At 42.7% G+C, this 22,709-nt stretch overlaps 1 protein-coding gene across 14 annotated transcripts in view; it reads left to right on the forward strand.

Annotated features, from left to right (window-relative positions):
* The window catches only part of anks1b (ankyrin repeat and sterile alpha motif domain containing 1B), an 823,124-nt gene that overhangs the window by 93,359 nt on the left and 707,056 nt on the right, over positions 1-22,709 (forward strand). For 12 of the 14 annotated variants that reach the window (XM_069908373.1, XM_069908365.1, XM_069908363.1 and 9 more), the window contains 2 exons: positions 7,069-7,146; positions 10,621-10,656. In XM_069908373.1, the coding sequence (XP_069764474.1) occupies positions 7,069-7,146; positions 10,621-10,656 (114 nt within the window). Of the gene's footprint in view, positions 1-7,068; positions 7,147-10,620; positions 10,657-22,709 lie in introns of those variants that run through there. The other 2 variants (XM_069908369.1, XM_069908387.1) reach the window with 1 other exon arrangement.

Consider the following 22,709-nt stretch of genomic DNA (forward strand, 5'->3'; position numbering starts at 1 on the left):
ACATGACGTCTCTACTCCTGAATTCAATCCCCCTTTAATGAATCCCAGCATCCCATAGGCCTTCTTAACTATCCTATCAACCTGTGTGATCACCTTGAGGGATGTATGGATTTGAACCCCAAGGTCCCTCTGTTCACCCATACTCTTAAGTAACTGACCATTAACCTTGTACTCAGCCTTCTGGTTTGTCCTTCCAAAATGCATCACCTCACACTTATCCAGATTGAATTCCATCTGCTCCAACTTCTCCAACCTTTGTGTCATCTGTAAACTTACTGACCCATCTTTCCACCTGATCATTTATAAAAATCACAAAGAACAGGGGTCCTAGAACAGATCCTTGTGGCACTCCACTAGTCACCGACTTCCAGACAGAATACTTTCCTTACCTTACCTATAAGCCAATTAAAAAAAATCCACACAGCCAAGATTCCACTGGTCCCGTGCCTCGTGATTTTCTGGATGAGTCCCTCGCGGGGGACCTTGTCAAATGCCTTGCTAAAATCATCTGTTGCCCTATTCTCTTCAATTCCTTTTATTACCTCCTCAAAAAACTAATTTAGACTTGTAAGGCATGACCTTCCCTTCACAAAGCCATGCTGACTATCCTTGAGAGAAGCCAAATACAATCCGCTAGAGCACACATGTCAAACTCTGGCCCGCGGGCCAAATATAATTATATTTGGCCCGCAAGAACATTTCAAAAATGTATTAGAGGTGGCCCGCTGGTCGCCGCGCCAGTATAGCACATGCACAGTAATACAACAAATCCCAGAATGCATTGGCGTCAGTCTGCTAATCGCCCCCACCTCCTCTGTTTACGTTACAGGGTCTCACCGTGGACTCTGGTTTTGGGGCCTGGCCGGTGTCAGGGGAAGTCAAGGCCGCTTCCCAGTGCCCAGAACCGGAGGCCTTGGGCTTGACCTCGCCAGGACCGTTGCCGACTCCCCCTCCCTGCCGCAGGCCGACCCGCGACTCACGGTGACGGGGCCGCTGATCCCCCTGAGATGCCGCCCTGCAGCGAGAGCCGATGCCCCCGCACTGTCGTGTCCTCCCGCCTGCCCCCCCACCGCAGCGCGGCCTGGCCGGTGTCAGGGGAAGCCAAAGCCGCTTCCCAGCGCCTGGAACCGGAGGCCTCGGGCCTGACCTCGCCAGGACCGTTGCCCACTCCCCCTCCCTGCCGCAGGCCGACCCGCGACTCACGGTGACGGGGCCGCTGATCCGCCGAGATGCCGCCCTGCAGCGAGAGCCGATGCCCCCGCACTGTCGTTGTCCAACCCGATCGCCCGCAAACCCCACCCTCCCGCACACAGGCCTGAGTAAGTATTATGAACTTTAATCTCAGGATAAAACGATCTTCCAATAGTTTCATGTTACAGTGATAAATATATTCCTGGTTAAAAATGGTCCTGCACCTGGATACAAGCTCATTAGGCATAAAACTTGAAAAGTGTGTAAATCAAAGGATATCTGTACCAATGGAAAAAGGGCATGGCAAATAACCCTGCTAGAGTTCATGCCCACAATCAGTCACCCATTTGATTGTTTCAGGAATCATGTTATTCTCCCACATTCTCAATAGCCCTCAGATTTTACTATTCGACAGCACACTAGCAACATTTGACAAATCCTCTATAGAGAAATATTATTTATTGAATATTTTATTTCTCATTTGTTAATGCTTCTGGAAAGAGTTTATCCAAAACTATTATTAAACATTTATTTTAATAAGAAAAAGTTTAACATTACATATGTTGAAAGAAGAGAAAATATGCAGATGTTGTTGAAAATTTTCAATAAATATTTAGTTCGGCTCTCGACTTAGTCCAAGTTTTTAATTTTGGCCCTCCGTGAATTTGAGTTTGACACCCCTGTGCTAGAGGAATTCAGCGGGTTAAGCAGCTTTAGGGGAGAAAAAGAAAGGATGACATTTTGAGGCATAGCTCTTCATCAGGACTTGACATGAAATGTTGGTCGTTCTTTCTCTCCCCCTGATGCTGCTTTCCTCCAGCAGATTGTGTTTGGCTTCAGTCTCCAGTTAAGTTGAAGGAAGTTTGTTCTTTTTGACAAGTTAAGTGTTCCATTAGGGTGCCAGACATGTGATTCAGTCATCTACATTGACCGTCTAACTTAGATATTGAATTACTGAATCTTCCGATAAAGGGAGCTACAGTTCTGAACTTTCATTAATGTTTGGCGGTACGCCATTAGGCAGGTGAACCAGCCCCGCTTGTCATGCACGTGGCGGGGCAGCCGGCCAAATTGGCGCCGTCGGGGATTTCCTCCCGACCTCGGCACCGGGCTCAGAAGACCGCGCTTAGGGACCCATGTGATGCCCCGGTGACGTCGGGGGTCCCCCGGCACGGTTCTCAGCCAGGTCCGGGCTGGCTGTATAAGACCAGCCAGGCAACCTGCAATAAATCAGTTTTTGCTCACTGAACTCAACCTGTCTGGTTGTGTGGTACTTCAGTTAGCAGTGTAGCCGCCGCTATATTTGGTGACCCTGACAGGTTCAAACGTCTTTGAACCCAACATGAATGATCCTTTGATCAATGCTACAGCCATCAAGCTTCCTGACTTCTGGGTTCAGAAACCGGAGACCTGGTTCAGCCATGCAGAGGGCTCAGCAGTCCAGTAGGTTATGAGTCACGGGCATGACCACGCCAAGCCTTCCCCTCGCGCTGCGGTGGAACACCCGGCCCCTGCAGGGGCCTCAAAGAGCATAGCCAGAAGCAAGTCATCCACTTCAAGCCTCTGCTTCTTTCACCAGTGCTGGGGAGCCAAGGCTCAGAAGTGTCGTCAGCCCTGCTCGTTCCAGGGAAACGAGCAGGCCAGCTGCTGTTAATGGCTGCGGTGGCTGGCCAAGAACACAGCCTTCTCTACCTGCGGGATTCAGTCAGCGGCCAATACTTCCACGTCGACCCTGGGGTGCAGATCAGCGTCATCCTGGCCACAGCCATCGAGTCCTGGAACCGGCCTCGAGGACCTCCCCTCCATGCAGCCAATTCAACGGAGACACGAACGTATGGAGACAAGAGTTTCCACTTCCAGATCAGCCAGCAGAAGTTATCGTGGAGGTTCACCGTTTCGTCCCTTCCAACTGGGTGTCGACTTTCTCCTCGCCCACAAACTTCTGGTCAACATTCGAGATAGATGCCCGTACCTTCCAATCCGTTCGCCTCAACGGCTCCCACACAGAGCAGCCGCAGATGGCCACAGTCAGCACCCCCAAGGATGAGTTTCTGCGTATCCTGGATGAGTTCCCGTCCCTCCTCAAGCTGCAGTTGTCCGCCGCCTCATCACGCTACGGGGTGTTTCATTACATCCCCACCCAGGGCCCGCCGGTCCACGCCAAGGCACTCCGGCTCCCGCCGGATAGCTCCAGATAGTGAAGGAAGAGTTCTCACATCTGCAAGAGCTGGGGATCATTCGGCGCTCTGACACTCCGTGGGCCTCACCACTCCACCAGGTCACGAAAGCCTCGGCGGCTGGCGCCCTTGCAGAGATTATCGATGGCTTAACGACGCGACAGTACCTGACTGTTACACAATCCCTCACATCCAGGACTTTACGGCCAACCTGCATGGCGTGAGGGTATTCTCTAAGGTTAACCTGGTTCGCGGGTATCACCAAATCCCGCTGCACCCCGAGGACATACCCAAAACGGCCATCATCACCCCCTTTGGCTTGTTCGAGTTCCTACACATGTCGTTCGGGCTCAAGAATGCCGTCCAGACCTTCCAGCACCTTATGGACACAGTGGGCAGGGATTTGAATTTCGTATTCATTTACCTGGACGACATCCTTGTCGCCAGCAGAGACCGGGCACAACACAATTCTCTTCTCCTGACTGGCCAACTTTGGCCTAACGATCAATCTGGCCAAGTGCCAGTTCGGGAAAGAGTCCATGCAGTTTCTGGACCATGCCATCACAGCCACTATGAAGGTCGCTGCAATCAGGGAGTTTCCACACATTGATAACCTCAAGGGGCTACAGGAGTTCATGGGTATGGTCAATTTGTATAACTGCTTCATTCCAGGCACTGCGCGCATCTTGCAGCCGCTCTTCGCCCTCATCGCGGCCAAAGACAAGACACTCGCCTGGACTCCAGAGGCTAGCAGGGCATTCGAAGCCACGAAACATGCCCTCGCGAAGGCTACCCTGCTCGTCCACCCACGCACTGACCTGTATATGGCGCTCTCCGTCGATGCCTCTGTCACAGCTGTCAGTGCTGTCCTGGAGCAGCAGGTGAACGGATAGTGGAAACCACTGGCATTCTTTAGCTGACTTCTTCACCCACCAGAGCGCAAGTATAGCGCTTTCAATCATGTACCTGGTGGTGCGTCATTTCCGCTATTTTTTGGAGGGGAGGCCTTTCACCATTTTTACTGACCACAAACCCCTCATTCAGGTGCTCGCTATGGCAAGAGATCCCTGGTCGCCAACAGCGTCACCTCTCCTTCGTGTCGGAGTTCACCACCGATGTTCGGCACAAGGCGGGGAAAGACAACGTGGTCACTGATGCAGTCTCAAGACCGGCCATTTGCACGCTGACATCCGGCCTCAACTTCGACCAGCTCATCTGGGACCAGAAGTCTCGACGAGGAGACGCGGACCTTTAGGACTGCCATCTTGGGCCTGCGGTTCCAGGACCTCCCGACTCCTCACAGTGAGGGCACCGTTCTGTGCGATGTCTCCTTGGGCACCCTGCGTCCAGTGGTTTCCCGGCAGTGGCGCAGACAAGTCTTCCACCATATCCATGACCTTTCCTACCCTTCCATCAGGTCCATGGTCCGTATGGTGGCAGAACATTTCATCTGGCACGGGCTTCGGAAGCAGATTGTGGACTGGGCCAGAACCTGCACCCATTGCCAGCTTTCCAAGGTACACAGGCACTCCAAAGGGCCCGTACAAGATTTCAAACACATCCGGGAATGGTTCAGCCACATACATGTGGACATCGTCGGACCCTTACCCGTTTCCCGAGGTAACCGTTACCTTTTATCAGAAGTAGACCACACCACTCTTTGGCCCGAGGCGATCCCGATGCCAGATGCCTCCACGGACTCCTGCTCCTGAGCACTTTTGAACGGTTGGGTTGCCCGGTTCGACATCCCGAACCACTTCACCAGTGATCGGGCGCCCAGTTCACCTCTGCGCTCTGGGCACAGCTTGCCAACATGCTACATCGAGCAACATCACACCATGGCCTATTACCCACAGGCCAATGGGCTAGTCGAGCAATTGCACCGCCACCTTAAGTCTTCACTTATGGCCCGCCTCACCGGCCCTGACTGGGTGGGCGAGCTGCCTTGGGTACTCCTAGGCATTCACTCGACATCCAAAGAAGACCTACAAGCGATATCAGCCTAGCTGGTCTACGGTGCACCACTAGCCATACCCGGTGAGTTCGTCAACGCACCTCACAAGCCCCAGCAGTCACCGCATGGTCTACTTCCCCGCCTCCAGGCCCAGTTGGGCTCCTTCACACCCCCACCTCCGCCCAGACATGGCACACGGGCCTCTTGCATCCCCAGCGAGCTGTACACTGCAGAGTATGTTTTTATCAGCACCTCTACAAAGACCATACGAAGGCCGTACGAAGTCATCTAGCGTTCAGGATCCACTTTCATACTGGACATCAGTGGTAAGAGGGAACTGTTTAAGGTGGACAGGTTAAAGCCAGCCCTCCTCGACCCCACCGAACCAGTTGTTGTGGCCCAACCCAAGAAGCGAGGCCGCCCGGCAAAAAAGGACATTGGTGCCGGTTCTGGGGTGGCTGTGTAGCGGTATGCCATTAGGCAGGTGAACTGGCCCCACTTGTCACGCACGCGGTGGGGCAGCCGGCCAAAATGGCGCCATCAGGGGTTTCCTCCCGACCTCGGCACTGGGCTCAAGAAGCCCGTGCTTGGGGACCCACTTGACGTCCCGGTGACGTCAGGGCCCCCCAGCACGGTTTTCAGCCAGGTCCGGGCTGGGAGTATAAGACCAGCCAGGCAGCCTGCAATAAATCAGGTTTTGCTCACTGAACTCAACCGGTCTGGTTGTGCGATCCTTCAGTTAGTGGTGTAGCCGCTGCTACAAATGCATATTTCATCTTGGAATATCAGAGAGTTGTATTCTAAAAATCAAAGTATATGATGTAGAATTACCAAGTGGTCTGGAGAAAAATGTGTATTAATTTTCATCACGATTTAAAAAATGTTATGCGGTCAATCCAAAATCAAACGTCTACTCAAATTTGAATAAATTTACCCTTTTCTTTGTTCAGGAATTTTAAGCAGTAGAAAATCTTGCCTAGGGCATCCCTTACAGTGCCCTCCATAATGTTTGGGACATAGACAATTATTTCCTTTATTTGCCCCTGTGCTCCACAGTTTTATGTTTATAATCACACGTGATTAAAGTGCACATTTCAGATTTTATTCAAGATTATTTGTCTAAATTTTGGCTTAACCATTACAGCACTTTATATATTATCCCCTCAATTCAGGGCATCATAATGTTTGAGACACTTGGCTTTACAGGTGTTTGTGAGTACTCAGGTATGACTACAAAGACTGCAATGCAAAATGCAAACCACTAGTTAGCCAGAGAAAGGATGGCCAGATTAGTTTGCCAATAACTATTTAAAAGAGCCTGCTGAGATCTGGATAAAGTTCTTGTGGACAGATGAGACCAAAATTAACCTGTATCGGAGTGATGGCAAAGGCAAAGTGTGGAGGCGTAAAGGAACTGCTCAAGATCCACAGCATACCTCCTTTGACATGGTTTGCATCTTGCAGTGTAGCCTCTGTATTTCTATTCATGAAGTCTTCTGCGGACAGTAGTTATTGACATATCCACACCTGAAGAATGTTTTTGATCTGTTGGACATGTGTTTGGGGATTTTTCTTCATTATGATGAGAATTCTTCTCTCATTAGCAATGGAGGTCTTTCTTGGAATACCAGTCCCTTTGTGATTACTGAGCTCTCCAGAAAGCTTTTTCTTCTTAATGAGGTTTCAAACTTTTGAATTTGATAATCTAAGGTTTGGGTAATATCTTTTACTGTTCTTGTTTTTCAGCCTCACAGTGGCTTCTTTGACTTTCATTGGTACAACTCTGATCCTCATGTTGAAAAATGGCAATTACAGACTCCAAAGGTGATCAAAAGCTTAGAAGCAAACTTAACTCTTCTACCTACACCAATGAGGCAATTAAAACATACCTGAGTACTCATAAGCCAAATATCCCAAAAAGTGCTGTAATTTCTACATGGACAAACCCAAAATGTCTACAAATAACCTTGAATAAAATCTGCAATGTGCACTTTAGTTACATGTTAATTATTTGATTACAAATTTAAAACTGTGGAGTACAGGAGCAAGTAAAGCAAAATAGTGTCTTTGTCCCAAACATTATGGAGGGCACTGTATATAAACAAATTAGCAAAATATTTTTAAATGGGATATTGCATTTTTCTCACTTGGGTATTGAATTTCATTATTCCACCCACATTTACATGAAAACATTTCAATATGTTATATATAGAACTGCAAGATTACATTCATATGTAGATTAATGCTCAGAGATTTGTCGTGGATTCAGTTGGTGGAGGGTTGTTTTTCTGTTGATTCTTGACTATCAATATCCAAACATTTCGTTCCAATTATAAGAAACACACTTTAGATAAACCACTTAATTTTGGGGTTGATCTGACAAGAGGTTTCAAAGAGTGGATTTCATATAAAGTTAAATCAGAAAAGAGCACCATTGAAATGTGATATGCAGTCATTTTACCACCTTGGTGCAATGACTATCTCTTCTGTCACTCTTCTGACAAGTAACATCAATGTAGAGTCCACTGCAGTAAGCAATTACAAGCATAGGTAATGTAATGAATTTCCATGGATAAAGGAGCTCTGCTGATACACCAGATGCTTGCAGTGATCTATTTTGACAGCTCTTTCAATATTGGTAATTATTTAAGATTTTTATTTTTCTTGCAAAATGCTCTACCCAACTTAAAACCAATTTCCTGAAGATTCAGAATAATTATAGTTGAACTTATCAACATTTCCTAAACATTAGGACGGGTGGCACGGTTGGTGTAGCGGCTAGTGCAATGCCATTACAGCGCCAGTGTTTGGGACCGAGCTTCGAATCCTATGCTATGTGTTTTCCCTGGGCATTCTGGTTTCTTCCCACCATTCAAAACGTACCAGGGATGTAGGTTAATTGGGTGTAAATTGGGCAGCATGGACTTGTGGGCTGAAATGTCCTGTTACTTTGCTGTATATCTAAGTTTGAAAATATTTAAGTTAATTTTTAAAAATGTAATTTTTTGGGGAATCTGAAAAAGCATTCTCCATTGACTTCCTGTGATTTTGCTTTTGTCCACTTCGTTCATTTTCATACATTGAATGTTACATGTTATTTGATGATTGTCAAGCTGAATCAAATCATCCTAGATCTCAATGACGCTGCAACAACTCTCCTCTATGTCAGCCTGGAGCCCAGGAAGAACAGAGTGAGGTGCCTCAATGATAGTCATCCAGTAGCATTCCCGTCTCCTGTGATAAAATGCTTTGAGAGTTTGGTCATGGCCAGAATTAACATCTGGCCATGACCAACCTCAAAGATCTGGTCCACTGCAATTTGCCTACCATCACAATTACTCCACAGCAGGTGCAATCTCACTGGCTCTCCACTCAGCTCTGGACAATAGCAACACATACATCTGGCTACTCTTCATCGACTGCAGCTCAGCCTTCAACACCATTATTCCTCCAGTGCTGGTCAACAAGCTTCAAACCCTGCACCTCTGCTCCTCCCTCTGCAACTGGATCCTTGACTTCTTCATCAGAAGACCACAGTCAGTACCAATTGGCAATGGCACCACATTCGTCGGCAGAATCAGAGGTGGTAATGGTGAAGCATACAGGACAGAGGTAGATCAGCTATTTGAATGATGTCATAAGAATAAACTTGGACTTAACATTATAAAAACCAAGAGGAGCTGATTGTGGACCTAAGGAGGATATCAGGAGAACATGATCCAATCCTCATTGAAGGATCAGCAGTGGAGATGATCAAGAACTTCAAAATTCCTGGGTATTGACATCTCTGAAGATCTGACCTGGAGCCTTGTGAAGAGATTTGGTATGTCACCAAAGACTTTTGTAAATTTCTGAATGGAGTGCATTCATTCTGGTTCCATCACTGTCTGGTGTGGAGGTGCCAATGAACAGGACAGGAAAATGCTCCAGAGAGTTGTTAACTTGGCCAGCTGCATCATCTTCACACCATTGAGGACATCTACAAGAGGTGGTGTCTCACAAAAACACCCTCTAACCTCAAGCACCCCCACCACCCAAGACATGCCCACTTCACACTGGTACCATGAGAAAAAAGGAGTAGGTCCCTGAAGACAAGCACCCTGCTTCTTCCCCTTTGCCATCAATGGACAATGAACCACAGACATGCCTCACTTTATCCTATGTTCTTTCACTATCTATCTATCTATCTATTTATTTATTTATTTATTTATTTTTGAAATGCAGTTTATAGCAATATTTACAGTGTAATACTTCCCCATAGCAATGGACATTGTAATCTCACAAGAATTTTGGGACATGTTCATGAAAATAAATTCTGATTTTCTTGCACTCATCTTCAAAGTGCACAGGTATAGCTGATGTAGCATTTTTTAGAGACTATTTGCCATTCAATTAACTGTGATCTTCTGTTTAAAAAAATATCTTTGTCATTTCATTCATATTGCCTTTCATGTGAGAAACGGTGTGTCATTTTCTGCCCAACTGGAGCATAGTAAAATATTGTGAATCCACAGAGAGTAATGGGGTGAAGCAACTAAATGGTGTCAGGTGTGAGACCAGGGATTATCTTTGATCAAACAGCCTCCATTGATGGTGTGTGTAAGATTTAGAAAAAGTGAGAATAGATATGAATTCAGATTCAGGTGGAGGAGAACCTAGAAACGAATTCTTAAATAATTGAATCCTATCAAATAGTTTGTTATCAATATAGTACTGCACAGAGATTGATTGGAACCAGGCGATAAGAATGAAGGATGTGCAAAACCTTTTCAAGAGATGTGAAATTTGGATTTTCTGGCCTATGAATAGATGCAAGAAGGATGGTGAGGATTTGATTGTTGAAGATGGATGCACTAGAAGTTATGTTCAATCACAATTTGGAAAATGTTATCCATTCAGACTGGGATATATTCAGTCCTACAGGGGTACAAGGTCAAAGGCCAGTGCTCAAGCAATGGGTATTCAGCAGGGTCCTTAATAATTGTTTAGTATTGTCTGGAAGGCAGGACCAACTGGTCCTTACTCAAACCAGGAAATAGTCATTTGAACAGATTCTTATTGTGAAGAGGCAAATACAGAATAGTATTAATTATTCTGAAATAAAATTCAAATAATCTTCCTAAAGTTCTGAATCAAGCTCAGCGCACAAAGGATAAGACGTGAAACTTGCATGTTATTCACAAATACGGGAAGGTTTCAACTCATCAAGCTCGATTAATAGCTTAAGGACTGATCTTCTTCAAATATAATCATTGTTTACAGCTTGAAATTTATTTCATTTCATCTTCTGCCTTCCAGGAAGCGGTTTCTGCATTCCAAACTGTCACCCACAAGGTAAGAAACCTTAAAATGTGGACATTAACAAAATGCTAATCTGGCACTATAACTGCTGATCCATCTTAATCACTTCAACTTCATTCTCTCTGAAGAAAATCGTATATTATTTGCTGCTTTCTGCTCGCATTGAGATCTTTTTGTGTCACATGGCTGCTTGGTTCTTGCATTCTTTTTAACTCCATTGTATTGATTATAACATAGCAGATGTTCTTTGAACACATTGTAATCTCACAAATTCATGCCTTTCTTATCTAGACCCCCTTGCACTAATCCCTCAAAAACAATTTCATTCCCCAGTCATGTTACTAAAGCAACTCTGATTAAGCTATGAAAGACACCTTGAAAATTGTACTGATGCTCATTCATTCCTCCTTGTCCCTCTTGACATGGCCGCAGCTGAGGACAGAGTTGACAGTATTTTCCTGCACAATTACATCTCCGTCAGTGGGTAGACACATAATGATTGATGGCATTTTTATTTTTGCAGTTGGAGCCAACAAGCCACCAGAAGTGGTGTTCCTTTCTTCTCCTGCACTTTTCCTTATGTTGTCACTCCAAAATTTAGCCACTTCCTACTTTGATCCTCATCTATCTGCTGTTACTCAGCATCATTATGTGAAATTTAGCAACAATTTCCCCTTAATTTCTCTTGATCTCTCCACTCTACCTAAATTCGCATTACTTGTCTAACTGATGCTAGATGAGTAGAAACACTAGTGAACTAGATACTAGAATGACAAAAGGAATTTTATTCATTCCGCTTAATTTTTATTCATGAACAAAAATACATTCTGTCAGAGAGACAGCCTTTTTTCACAATTTCTAATATGGTCTCTGACTCGGCTCACTCACTGTTGAAATTTTCATGCATACTTTTGTTGCCTTACAATTCGACAATTTCATTGCTACCACACCACATTCTATAATTCATAACTTTGATGATCTTGAAATCATTTATCATAATTTGGATCAAGTTCTGTTCATCCATCACCCACCTGTTTGCTGATATTTATCAAGATGAAGTGAAGGAATACTTTGATTCTTATCCTTCCCTTCATGATCTCACCCCTTTCTGCCTTTGTAATCTTATAAGGTCATATTATTTTTTCAATTTGGATCTCTTGTTAATCTCTCTTGCATTGCAATATCTTCTTTCATCTTCCAAAGTTTCAAGCTCTTGATTTCGTGCTAACCTCTTTAGTTCTACTCTCGTGCTAACATATGCCTTCAAAATTACTTTAATCAAAATTTGTCATCTGTTGAGATATTCCTTGTGTGGCTCAGTGTCATTTTTTTTGTTTGATAATGGTCTTATGAATCCTTTGGGAAATTTTTACTATGTTAAAAGGTTAAGCAAGAGGGATATAGACAGTTGTTTGCACTAAAGTAGAATCTCAATACTGAGATTTTTGTGGCATAACCATGTCAGAAATTTAAAGATGGCTATCCCAATTGACTTTGTCTTTGAGAGATACAGTGCCCTCCATAATGTTTGGGACAAATATATATACTTTTTTCCTTTATTTGCTTTGTACTCCACAGTTTTAAACTTGTAATCAAACAATTCATATGTTGACATTCAAGATTTTCTTCAGGGTTATTTGTAGACATTTTGGTTTGACTATCTTGAAATTACAGCACTTTTTGTACATTGTCTCCTCATTTCAGGGCACCATAATGTTTGGGGCATTTGCCTTCATAGGTATTTGTGAGTACTCAGGTATATTTAAAATTTCTTTATTGGTGCAGGCATAAGAGAGCTAGGCTTGCTTCTCAGCTTTTGATCACCTTTGGAGTCCGTAATTGCAGTTTTTCAACATGAGGACCAGAGTTGTGCCATTGAAAGTCAAAGAAGCCAATATGAGACTGAAAAACAAGAATAAAACAATAAAAGATATCACTCAAACCTTAGTATTACATCTTTAAGAAGAAAGAGGATCCCGGTGAGCTCAGTAATCACAAAGGGACTGGTCTTCCGAGGAAGATCTCCACTGCTGATGACAGAAGAATTCTCATCATCATGAAGAAAAATCCCCAAACGTATATCCAACAGATCTCTTCAGGATGCAGATCAGAAGCCCTCTTCAGGAGGCAAGTGTGGATGTGCCAATGACCACTGTATACTGAAGACTTCATGAACAGAAACACGCAGATACAAATCGTGTCAAAGGAGGTATGCTGTGGATCTTGGGCATTTCCTTTATACCTCCACACTTTGCCTTTGCCATCACTCTGATGCAGGTTAACCTTGGTGTCATCTGTCCTCAAGAACTTTTTCCAGAATTCTGCGGGCTCTTAAATACTTCTGGCAAACTGTAAACTGGATATCCTTTTTAATGGCTAACTAGTGGTTTGCATCTTCCAGTGTAGTCTTTGTATTTCTGTGCCTGAAACCTTCTGGACACAGTAGTTATTGTCATATCCACACCTGCATCCTGAAGAGATATGTTGGATATATGTCTGGGATTTTTCTTCATTATGATGAGAATTTTTCTGTCACCAGCAGTGAAGATCTTCCTCGGAATACCATCCCCTTTGCGATTACTGAGATCATGAGTATGCTCTTTCTTCTGAATGATGTTCCAAATTATTGAATTTGGTAATACTAAGGTTTGGGCGATTATATCTTACTGTTTTATTCTTGTTTTTCAGCCTCACACTGGCTTTTTTGGCACAACTCTGGTCCTCATGTTGAAAAATGGCAATTACAGACTCCAAAGGTGATCAAAAGTTGAGAAGCAAGCCTTACTCTCTTATATCTGCTCCAATGAAGCCATTAAACATACCTGAGTACTCACTAACACTTGTGAAGCCAAATGTCCCAAACATTATGGTGCCATGAAATGAGGGGTCTGTGTATAAAAAGTTCTGTAATTTCTATGTGGTCAAACCAAAATGTCTACAAATAACCTTGAAGTAAACCTGAAATGTGCATTTTAATTTTGTGAATTGTTTAATTACAAATTTAAAACTGTGGGGCACGGGGCAAATGAAGGAAAAAACATCTTTGTCCCCACTTTTGTAGTTTATCCTGACAATTCATGAAAAATTGGGGCAGCTTAGCTCTCAAGTTCATAAACATTTTGATACTGTTTAAAATGTTACAGAAGTGCCGACATACAAAATCTGACCTAGTTAGCACCGAATTATTTCAAGAAAAAATAAAAGACAATTGGGTAAGTATTTCAATTACTTAGAGTTTAATCTCCTTCAGTGAACCATTGAACAAAAATATTTCAACATCAATCTTGGTGGTGAATGTTGTTCAAAGTCCAAATTTGCAGCTGATGTGCATGCATACATTGACCATGAATTCCACAGAATACAACATGAATGCTCAAAATGTGGCTACCTATGCAAGGAGTTGGAGCACGCAGATAATGTCACCAATCAGCCTGCAATACTGATTTGATGCCAGCACATTCACTTTACAACACAACATTCCGGCTCAGCGGGCTCTCTGTCATTTTTTTGTACCTGAGCCAATGGTTACAGAGGTATTTGAATAACTGGCCCTGAGTGTAGATTTGAGGCTAGCAATGATGTAAAACATGTGAAGGTGGTGAAGGACATTTATACAAGATTACAAGATATCGGAGCAGAAGTAACCCAGTTGGCCCATTGAGTCTGGTCTGCCATTCTTTCATGAGCTGATCCATCCTCTTACTCAGCCCCACTTCCTGGCCTTCTCCCGTAACCCTTGATATCCTGACTAATCAAATACCTGTCAATGTTTGCCTTAAATACGCCCAATAACCTTGCTTCCATAGCTGCCTGTGGAAAAAAGTTTCACAGACTTACAATCTGGCTAAAGAAATTTCTCTGCATATCTGTTTTAAATATTGAAGTTGTGTCCTCTTGACCAAGACTCCTCTACCATGGGAAACAACCTTGCCACATCTATTCTGTGTCCAGGCCTTTCAGTATTTGTACAAATCCTGATTTATATAGATTGTTGGTAGTTGAGTTTAAAAGACTGGTAAATTGACCTGAATATGAGGTTAGTTCTGCAGTGGCAGGATATGGTATTTGGAGATAATTGCATTAATATTGAAGGAATGAAGTTTGTCATGTACAAAAGTACAATTTATAGATGTAATGAATATCTTATGAAGTACCATAGAGCACTGAATAGATCCTTTGGCTTAACTCAGTGACTCCCAAAATGTTGGCATCCAGGGCTAGTCCCATTTGCTTGCTTTTGGCCCAAATCTTTCTAAATTCTTCCTGTCTATATATTTGTCTAAATAACTTTTGAATATTAGAATTTTATTTGCTGCAACATCTCAGGTACTTGAAACATAAGAAGATTTAAAAACAATTACGCACAAGTAAGAGGAAAAAAATATTCACAGTTGGAAATATAGTGCAAAAAAATATGCTCAGTCAGTAATGAAGACAAAGCGTCAGAGGTTTTGAAATACTGTTATGTTAAGGAAGGTGCATAGTGGCTCAAGAATATGATAGTTGCCTGAGAAAAAAAAAGTGTTTTTGAACCAAGAGGTTGTAGACTTGTAGCACATAAAATAGTGCAGAAACAACAACCTAAGTCTTAACTTGGGTAAGCAAAAGGAAATGACGTGGACTTCAGGAGGATGAAGGTTGACCATTTTCCTGTACACATCAATTGTTCTGTTGTGGCGAGAGAGGAGAGCACAAAGTTCTTTAGTGTACATAAAAGCAACAACCAATCCTGGACCCACAACACGTCCTCATTAATCAAGGATGCATAGCAGTATTTTGGTTAATATGGTTTATAGTGTGAAAAATTAAAAAAAAGAATGCATAGCAGCACCACACTTTCTAAGAAGGTTGAGGAGGACAAGGCCACTGGCCTTCATCTTGAGAACTATTTTGCAGGAGCATATTTGAGAGTGTTCTGTCTGGTTACATCATTGCATGGAACGGTAGCTGCAAATGATCAGACTGGAAGTCAATATAGAGGACCATCAAAACAGTTGAGAATATCTCTGGGGTCTTCACTTCCTCTATTGATGAAATTTACTGAGCATTGCTGAAATAGGGCTCAAAGAATAAGAAAAGACCCTTACTATCCAGTACTCAGTATTTTTGGCCCACTGCCATCTAGAATGAGGTATAGAAGCATCAAAATCTGGACTTCCATGCTGGGAAATAGTTTCTTCTTGCTGCCTGTGACATTGATAAACAGTTTCCTGGAACTGAGTAAATCAGCCCAAAATATTTATATATTATATGTGATGATTCTGCACTGTATGTTTGTACACCATGCTCCGGAGAAATGCTGTTTCATCCAGTTGTATATATACAGTTAGATGATAATAAACTTGAACTTGAATATTCACAATACTCCAAATGCAGTCTGACCAATGCCCTGTCAAGCATTACATCCTTGCTTTTACATTTTAGTCCTCTCTAAATGAATGCTAACATACTGCTGACTCAACGTGCAATGTAATCTTTAGGGAATCCTGCATGAGAACTCCCCTTGGACTTCCACTTTTCTCTCCATTTTTATTCTATGCCCCAAACTGTATGACCATATGCTTTCCTATGCTGTATTCCACCTACCATTTCTTTGTCCATTCTCCAAACTTGTCTGAGTTGTTCTGCAGCCTCCCTGTTTCTTCAATGCTATTTGCTTCTCCACCTATCTAGATATCATCTGCAAACTTGGCCAAAAAGCCATCAATTCTGTGATCAAAACCACTTGAGTAACAACTCCAATTCCATCAAATATCCTGAGAAAGTAGAGGCATTCTTCATGACTGTTTCAATGAGCTGGCCCCAGAAGATGTCCTCTTGATGCTTGAATGCCAAGCTACTAGCCCTCTCCGTATTAACTCTGTCAATGAATACAGGTTTCTCGGATTTATATTCCTAAAGTCCACAGTCATTTCCCTTGTCTTGCTGAAATTCTTGGTCTTGCTAACATTGAGAGCTAGATTGTTGTTCTGGTGCAACACACCAGATTCGCAATCAGTATTCTCTATTCTGACTCATCATTGCATTTTATTTGGTTAACCATGGAGGTGTCATCAGCTAATTTATAAGTTTACTTGGAGCCAAACTTGGTGATACTGTCATGGATATAGATGGAATATCATTGGGTGCACAGCCTTGAGATGCCCCATATTGATGGTTAGCAAGGAGAAAGTAATGTTGGAAATCAACACTGATTGGTGTCTGCCAATAAGGAAGTTGAGAATCCAGTCAAGCTGATGAACAATGCCCTAACAGAGGTGCTCATGTGGACCCATTGCAAGGTAGCATCCTCTGTTGACTTGTTATGGCAGTCACATGTTGTCAGTGTCCTTGATCACTTGTGAGATCATTGATATTTAGATCTTGGGAACTATACTGGTGTCGTCTTTTGTGGCTAATTCCTCCCATTATCTTTTGATAATATGTCTGGTGACCTTCTAGCTCTCTCTGACCACAGGGCATACTGTCTCCTATACATCAAGACCCTCTAGTTCTGTAGAGTGGTGCCTGAAACCATTGACCCTGCAACTTCCCATTTTTCACTGTTTTCCAAGTCATATTCATTAAGTGCACAGTTAACAACATTTCCTTCAGCTGCAATTATCTTTCATTTAAATGCTCGATTTAGTAGGTTTAACAGGTTAATTTTAACAGGTGAAGATATTGGGCCCTCTACTGTTTCATATAATCAACAGCACTTCCTTCATGAGAAATTATTGGAATATACCAGCACCACAATGTGGCTTGGTGTCAGGCAACAGGTGCAGGCAAGTCATGAATCATGTTCCCCTTTTCAGGAGCGAACCAATTTGGACCTAATACTGTTTACTGAATTGTTATAACATTTCTAATAACTATTCTTCTCATTATAAAGATTAGTAGATAATATTTATTTAATCTTCCAATTGTAACTATTTGAATTTCCTCCATATTTGAAAAGACATAACCTGAAATGCAATGGTATATTATCATTGATCTTACGTGAACAGTATAACCACTATTATCCAGAGGTCAGGCAACCAGCAGCCTCAAGTTACCGGCAAAAAAAATTGAAGAAATTAAATAGATAAAAAATACGGCAGTTTAAAATTGGTGCGTCTTGCAGTTAGTTTGCCGATCATGCCACACACAATCTCAAGCAACTGTAAAATTCACATATCCAGCATCTCCCAATTGCCATAGGTGGCAGATATCCGGGATTTTACTGTAATATTTACAGTAAAACCCCAGTACCCTGCACCCATTGATACAGGTTGTACCTCTTTAATCCAGCGACATTGGGACCTGGCCATTGCTATACCACAGAAAATGCCAGAAAACAGAAATCAACCCCTATGTAAACATATCAAAGGTAGAACAAAGCTTAAAACAGGAAATAATACTACAGAGCAGCACAGTTAGCGTAGTGGTTAGAACAATGCCTTTACAGCGCCAGTGATCGGGACCGGGGTTCAAGTCCCACGCTGTCTGTAAGGAATTTGTACTAACAGCGGCAGAAAATTAAACATGCCGGACCACAAAGCGCTGGATAAGAGAGGTACAATCTGTATTGGTAGATGCTGGATAAGTGAAATTTCCAGCTGCTTAAGTTTGCGTGTTGTGTGATTGGCCAACTAACAGCGAGGCGTGGCAATTTTAAACTTCCATTTTTTATCTATTTATTTTTTTCCATTTATTTTGCTAGTTGCTTGAATTTCAGATCATGGTAATTTTGCTGTATCTAGGAAATTTTGCAATAATTTCATCCTTTAATATTTGATTATCAATAAATCCTTAGATTATTTTACTGGAACCAGTTCTATTCACCTGCCATCTACACTGGATTAATTTTACACATTTATCTGAATTTAATTAACATTGAGGAAGCTTTCTTGAGTGAATGAAGAATTAAATGTCAGATTTCTGGAAATTGGATATCAACAATAAGGAACTTCTTTATTGCATGAAAAATATAGTGTTTGGAATTGTTCTCATCTAATAACTCAATGGATAAAGGTGTTCCATCTTTTTTAGAAACAAAAATGTTCAAAAAATACTGATGAGAAACAGAAATTCTATTGGAAGCTGAGTCCACTGCTTGAACCTATTTTAAGAGATAATGGATTATAATCAGTCGAAAGATTGTGTATTGGATAATTTATCCTAGAAACTCCATCCCTTGCAAATACCCTGTTGTAATTAAAACAAATTACAGTGAAATCCATAAACTACAGATTCCTCAGCGATTGGCATCAGCAGTTTTTTTTGCAGGTGTTATTAATTTCAAAATGACGACTATCATGAACAATCCTGAGAAACCGATTGACACTAGAATTAGAACATAATTAGTTAGCTGCAACAATGTTGAGAATGCTTCCAAACCACGATGTTCATTGAACAAATTTTTGGCTTTCTTTGCAATGCATTTTCCAAAATGAACTGTATATTTCAGTTCCACATACTGTATAAGATTCAGATTAGGATTAAAGCATGCAGATATTTGCTAGCAGGTTGAAACTTTTAAAGACAAGTTAGACAGTGAATTAAGAACAATTTTTTGGTTGTTCATTTTTCAGGGTCTGGGCATTGCTGACATTATGACCCTCACTGGACTTGAGAAACTGGCAGCAAGCAGGGCATTGAACCATTGCAGTCATTCTGTTGAAAGAATTCCAGGATTTGATGGTCAACGACTATAAAATGGTGCTCAACTTGGAGAGGAACTTGCAGTCAGTGGTGTGAGATGAGCTTGGGTGTGTAACTAGAGTGCATTTTCTAGCTGTCACTGTGTGCTGGTGATGGAGGCAATGAATACCGAGTGTGGTGGATGGAATGCAGTTAACCAAGTTGCTTTGTCGAGGATGTTGTTGAGCTTATTGCCAGTTGTTCGAGATCCATGCAGATTGAGGGTATTCTGTTATACTTTTGTGCCTTGTTGCTGGCAGAAAGAACTTGTCATGTTACCCTGTTTTTCCAGCTTGATCATTATTTGACTCATCCAATTGTGTTTTTGGTCAATGGTGTTCTCCATCATTGATGATGGTGTTCTCAGAGATGGTAATGGCATTGCATATCAAAGGTTTATGGTCACTCTTCTGTAATGGACTTGATCATTGCTTGACATTTTTATGGTGCAAATGATGCTGGTGGTTAATTAGCTTTTTTTTAAAAGTCTAACTGGTTTATTAGCTGAGGAACTGTGAATGGAATTGAGTATTGTGCAATGATCAATAAATATCTCCACTCCTAGCTACATGATGGAAGTCAGGTCATTGATGCAAGAGGAGAAGCTGGTTAGGACTTGGACATTGGTCGGAGTGAAACTCTGTGCTTGATGTCTTGATGTCAGCCACATTCATGATTGTTTATACAAGATATGGGTGGGAAAAGATAACAGATTGTATTAAATGGTGGGTGAAATATCAACAGAATTGATGACCTCATCACAAGGCTGTTTTATCAGAGACGAATCTCATTTGTTTGCTGCACTGACACCTGGGTAATAGAAAACACACGAACGCTGCGATCTGACCAGAAGGTTTCACTAATCACAGATTGGATCGGAACTTGAATTCTGGCAAAGAGAGAGGGAGTGGTTTGTGCTTTGTATTTGATATTGGCTGGTGCATGGACGTGGGAGGTAGGTCGACCTCCTACTCCACTGACGTAGAGTAAATCTTGATGAAATGCAGATCCTTCTATCTATCCTGAGAGTTCTGATCAGTGATTCACAGCGGAGTTTAAATCCCTCTCAATGCCAATTGCAAACTGACACTTGTGGAATTGCATGATAAGGTCAGTAAACAAGAGATGGCTGACTCAGATGCACTACAAATCATAGTCGGTGACTTCAACCAGGCCTGTCTTAAGAAAATGCCCAATTGTCACCAGCACATAACCTGCAGTACCAGAGGTCCCAGCACACTTGATCACTGCAACATTATGATAAGGAAAGTGTTGTTCTTTCTCAAGACCATATTTTGGCAAGTGGGATCACATGGCAGTGTTCCTTCTGCTTGTATACAGACAGCCTAAAAAGAGGGGCTCCAGAGATCAGGACTTCCAGGAAGGTGGCATGTTTGCCATAGTCATTAGCGCCATGCCTTTACAGCACCACGATTCGGGAACGGGGTTCAAATCTATGCTGACTGAAGGAGTTGTACATTCTCCCTGTATCTGCATGAATTTTCCCTGGGGGCTCTGGTTTCCTCCCACCATTCGAAACATACCAGGGTATAGGTTAATTGGGTGTATATTGGGCGGCATGGACTCATGGGCCGAAATGGCCTGTTACCATGCTGTATATCTAAATTAAAAATGAAAGGTGATCACAGGAGGTTGAAAAACAGTTACAGGACTGCCAAGAGTTAGTGCAAGAGGTAGTGTTCAAGATATCAATTCAAGATCTGAATGATTACAACAGGGTCAGTACAGACTTTATAAAACAGTTGTGGACGAGTGCATCCCAACCAAATCATTTCAGGGTTTTCTCCAACCAAAAACACAGGATGAATAATGAAATTCAGAACCTGTTGAGAGCCAGATCACAGGCATTTATGTCCAGAGATCCAAAACACTACACAGGGAACAGGTCTGACGTATGGCGAGTCATCTCCCGAGCAAGGGGGAGATTATGTAGGAGAATGGAAACCTGACAGCTATAGCAGAGCCTAAATGACATAACTGCTGCAAAACCCAATCGAGTGCAGTTGGAGACAGCAAATCTTCATCACAGATGTACTCAATCCCTTCTATGCCTGATTTGACCACCAGAACAAGAAAGAACCACTCCCACCCAATGTCTCCTGATGATCCTCAACTGTCAGTATCTGAAGATGATGTGTGGGCTGCCTTCGGGAGAGTGACTCCAAGGAAAGCATCTGGTTCAGAAGGAGTACCCAACCAGCACTAAAAAATATAATGACGATCTGTCCACTGTATTCATAGATATCTTCAACATCTCACTTTGACAGGGTACGGTGCCGAACGGTGTCAATCATACCAGTATCCAAGAAGAGTGTGGTAACCTGCCAAAATGACTACTGATCAATGGGACTGACACATTTGCAGTGTTGAACTCTTTTGAGAGGGTGATGTTGAAGTATATGCGCTCTTGTCTGAGAGGCGACATGGACCTACTGCTGCTCACCGGCTCTACGCAAAACCCTGGAACACCTGGACTGCAGAAATGCATGTATCAGGATGCTCTTTATCAACTACAGTTTGGCATTCAGCATTATTAACCCCTGAAACTCCAAGACCAGGGCCTCAATACCCTACTGTACAATTTGATCTTGGATTTCCTCACCTCCAGATCCAAGTCAGTGCAAATTGGCAGAAACATCTCTACAATCTCCATCTGCATTGGAGCACCACAGTGCTACGTACGTAGTCCCCTGCTCTACTCGCTTTTCACCTATGATTGTATGGATCAGTACAACAACAACAATATGTAGAAATTTGCTGACGATGCCACGGTGTTGGGTTGTATAAAAAGGGGCGATGAGTCAGCATGCAGGAGGGAGATTGAAAACTTGGCTGAATGATGCCCGAACAACCTCTCACTCTGTGTCACCGAAACCAATGAGCTGATTGTGGACTTGAGGAAGGGAAAACCAGAGGTATACGATCCAGTGATCATTGGGGGACTGGAGGTGGAGAGGGTGAGCACATTTAAATTACTGGGAGTCACTATCTTGGAGAACAGTATTCTCCGGTCCTCGATACAAAAATATGCAGACATGCAATCAGACATAACATACATACAAATAGTACAAATACAGGACAAGATTTATATGTATAAAATTAAATCAATCAATATTGTTTTGTACAAATGAGTCTCAGTTGGTGAGTGAGAGCAGTTTCTTTAATTGTTCCGCATTCTCACTGCCTGTGGGAAGAAGCTATTCCTCAGCCTGGTGGTGCTTGCTCTGATATTCCTGTATTTCTTCCCCAACAAGAGCAGCTAAAATATGCTAAGAGCAGGGTGGGTCCTCAATGATTTTGCATGCCCTCATCAAACAACGATCCAGGTAGATCATGTCGATAGGAGGGAGGAGACTCCAATGAGCCTGTCTACCACTCATATGGCCCTGAAGAGTGACCTC

This window comes from Narcine bancroftii, chromosome 13 (genome assembly GCF_036971445.1).
Source record: "Narcine bancroftii isolate sNarBan1 chromosome 13, sNarBan1.hap1, whole genome shotgun sequence".
In the NCBI taxonomy this organism is placed as follows: domain Eukaryota; kingdom Metazoa; phylum Chordata; class Chondrichthyes; order Torpediniformes; family Narcinidae; genus Narcine; species Narcine bancroftii.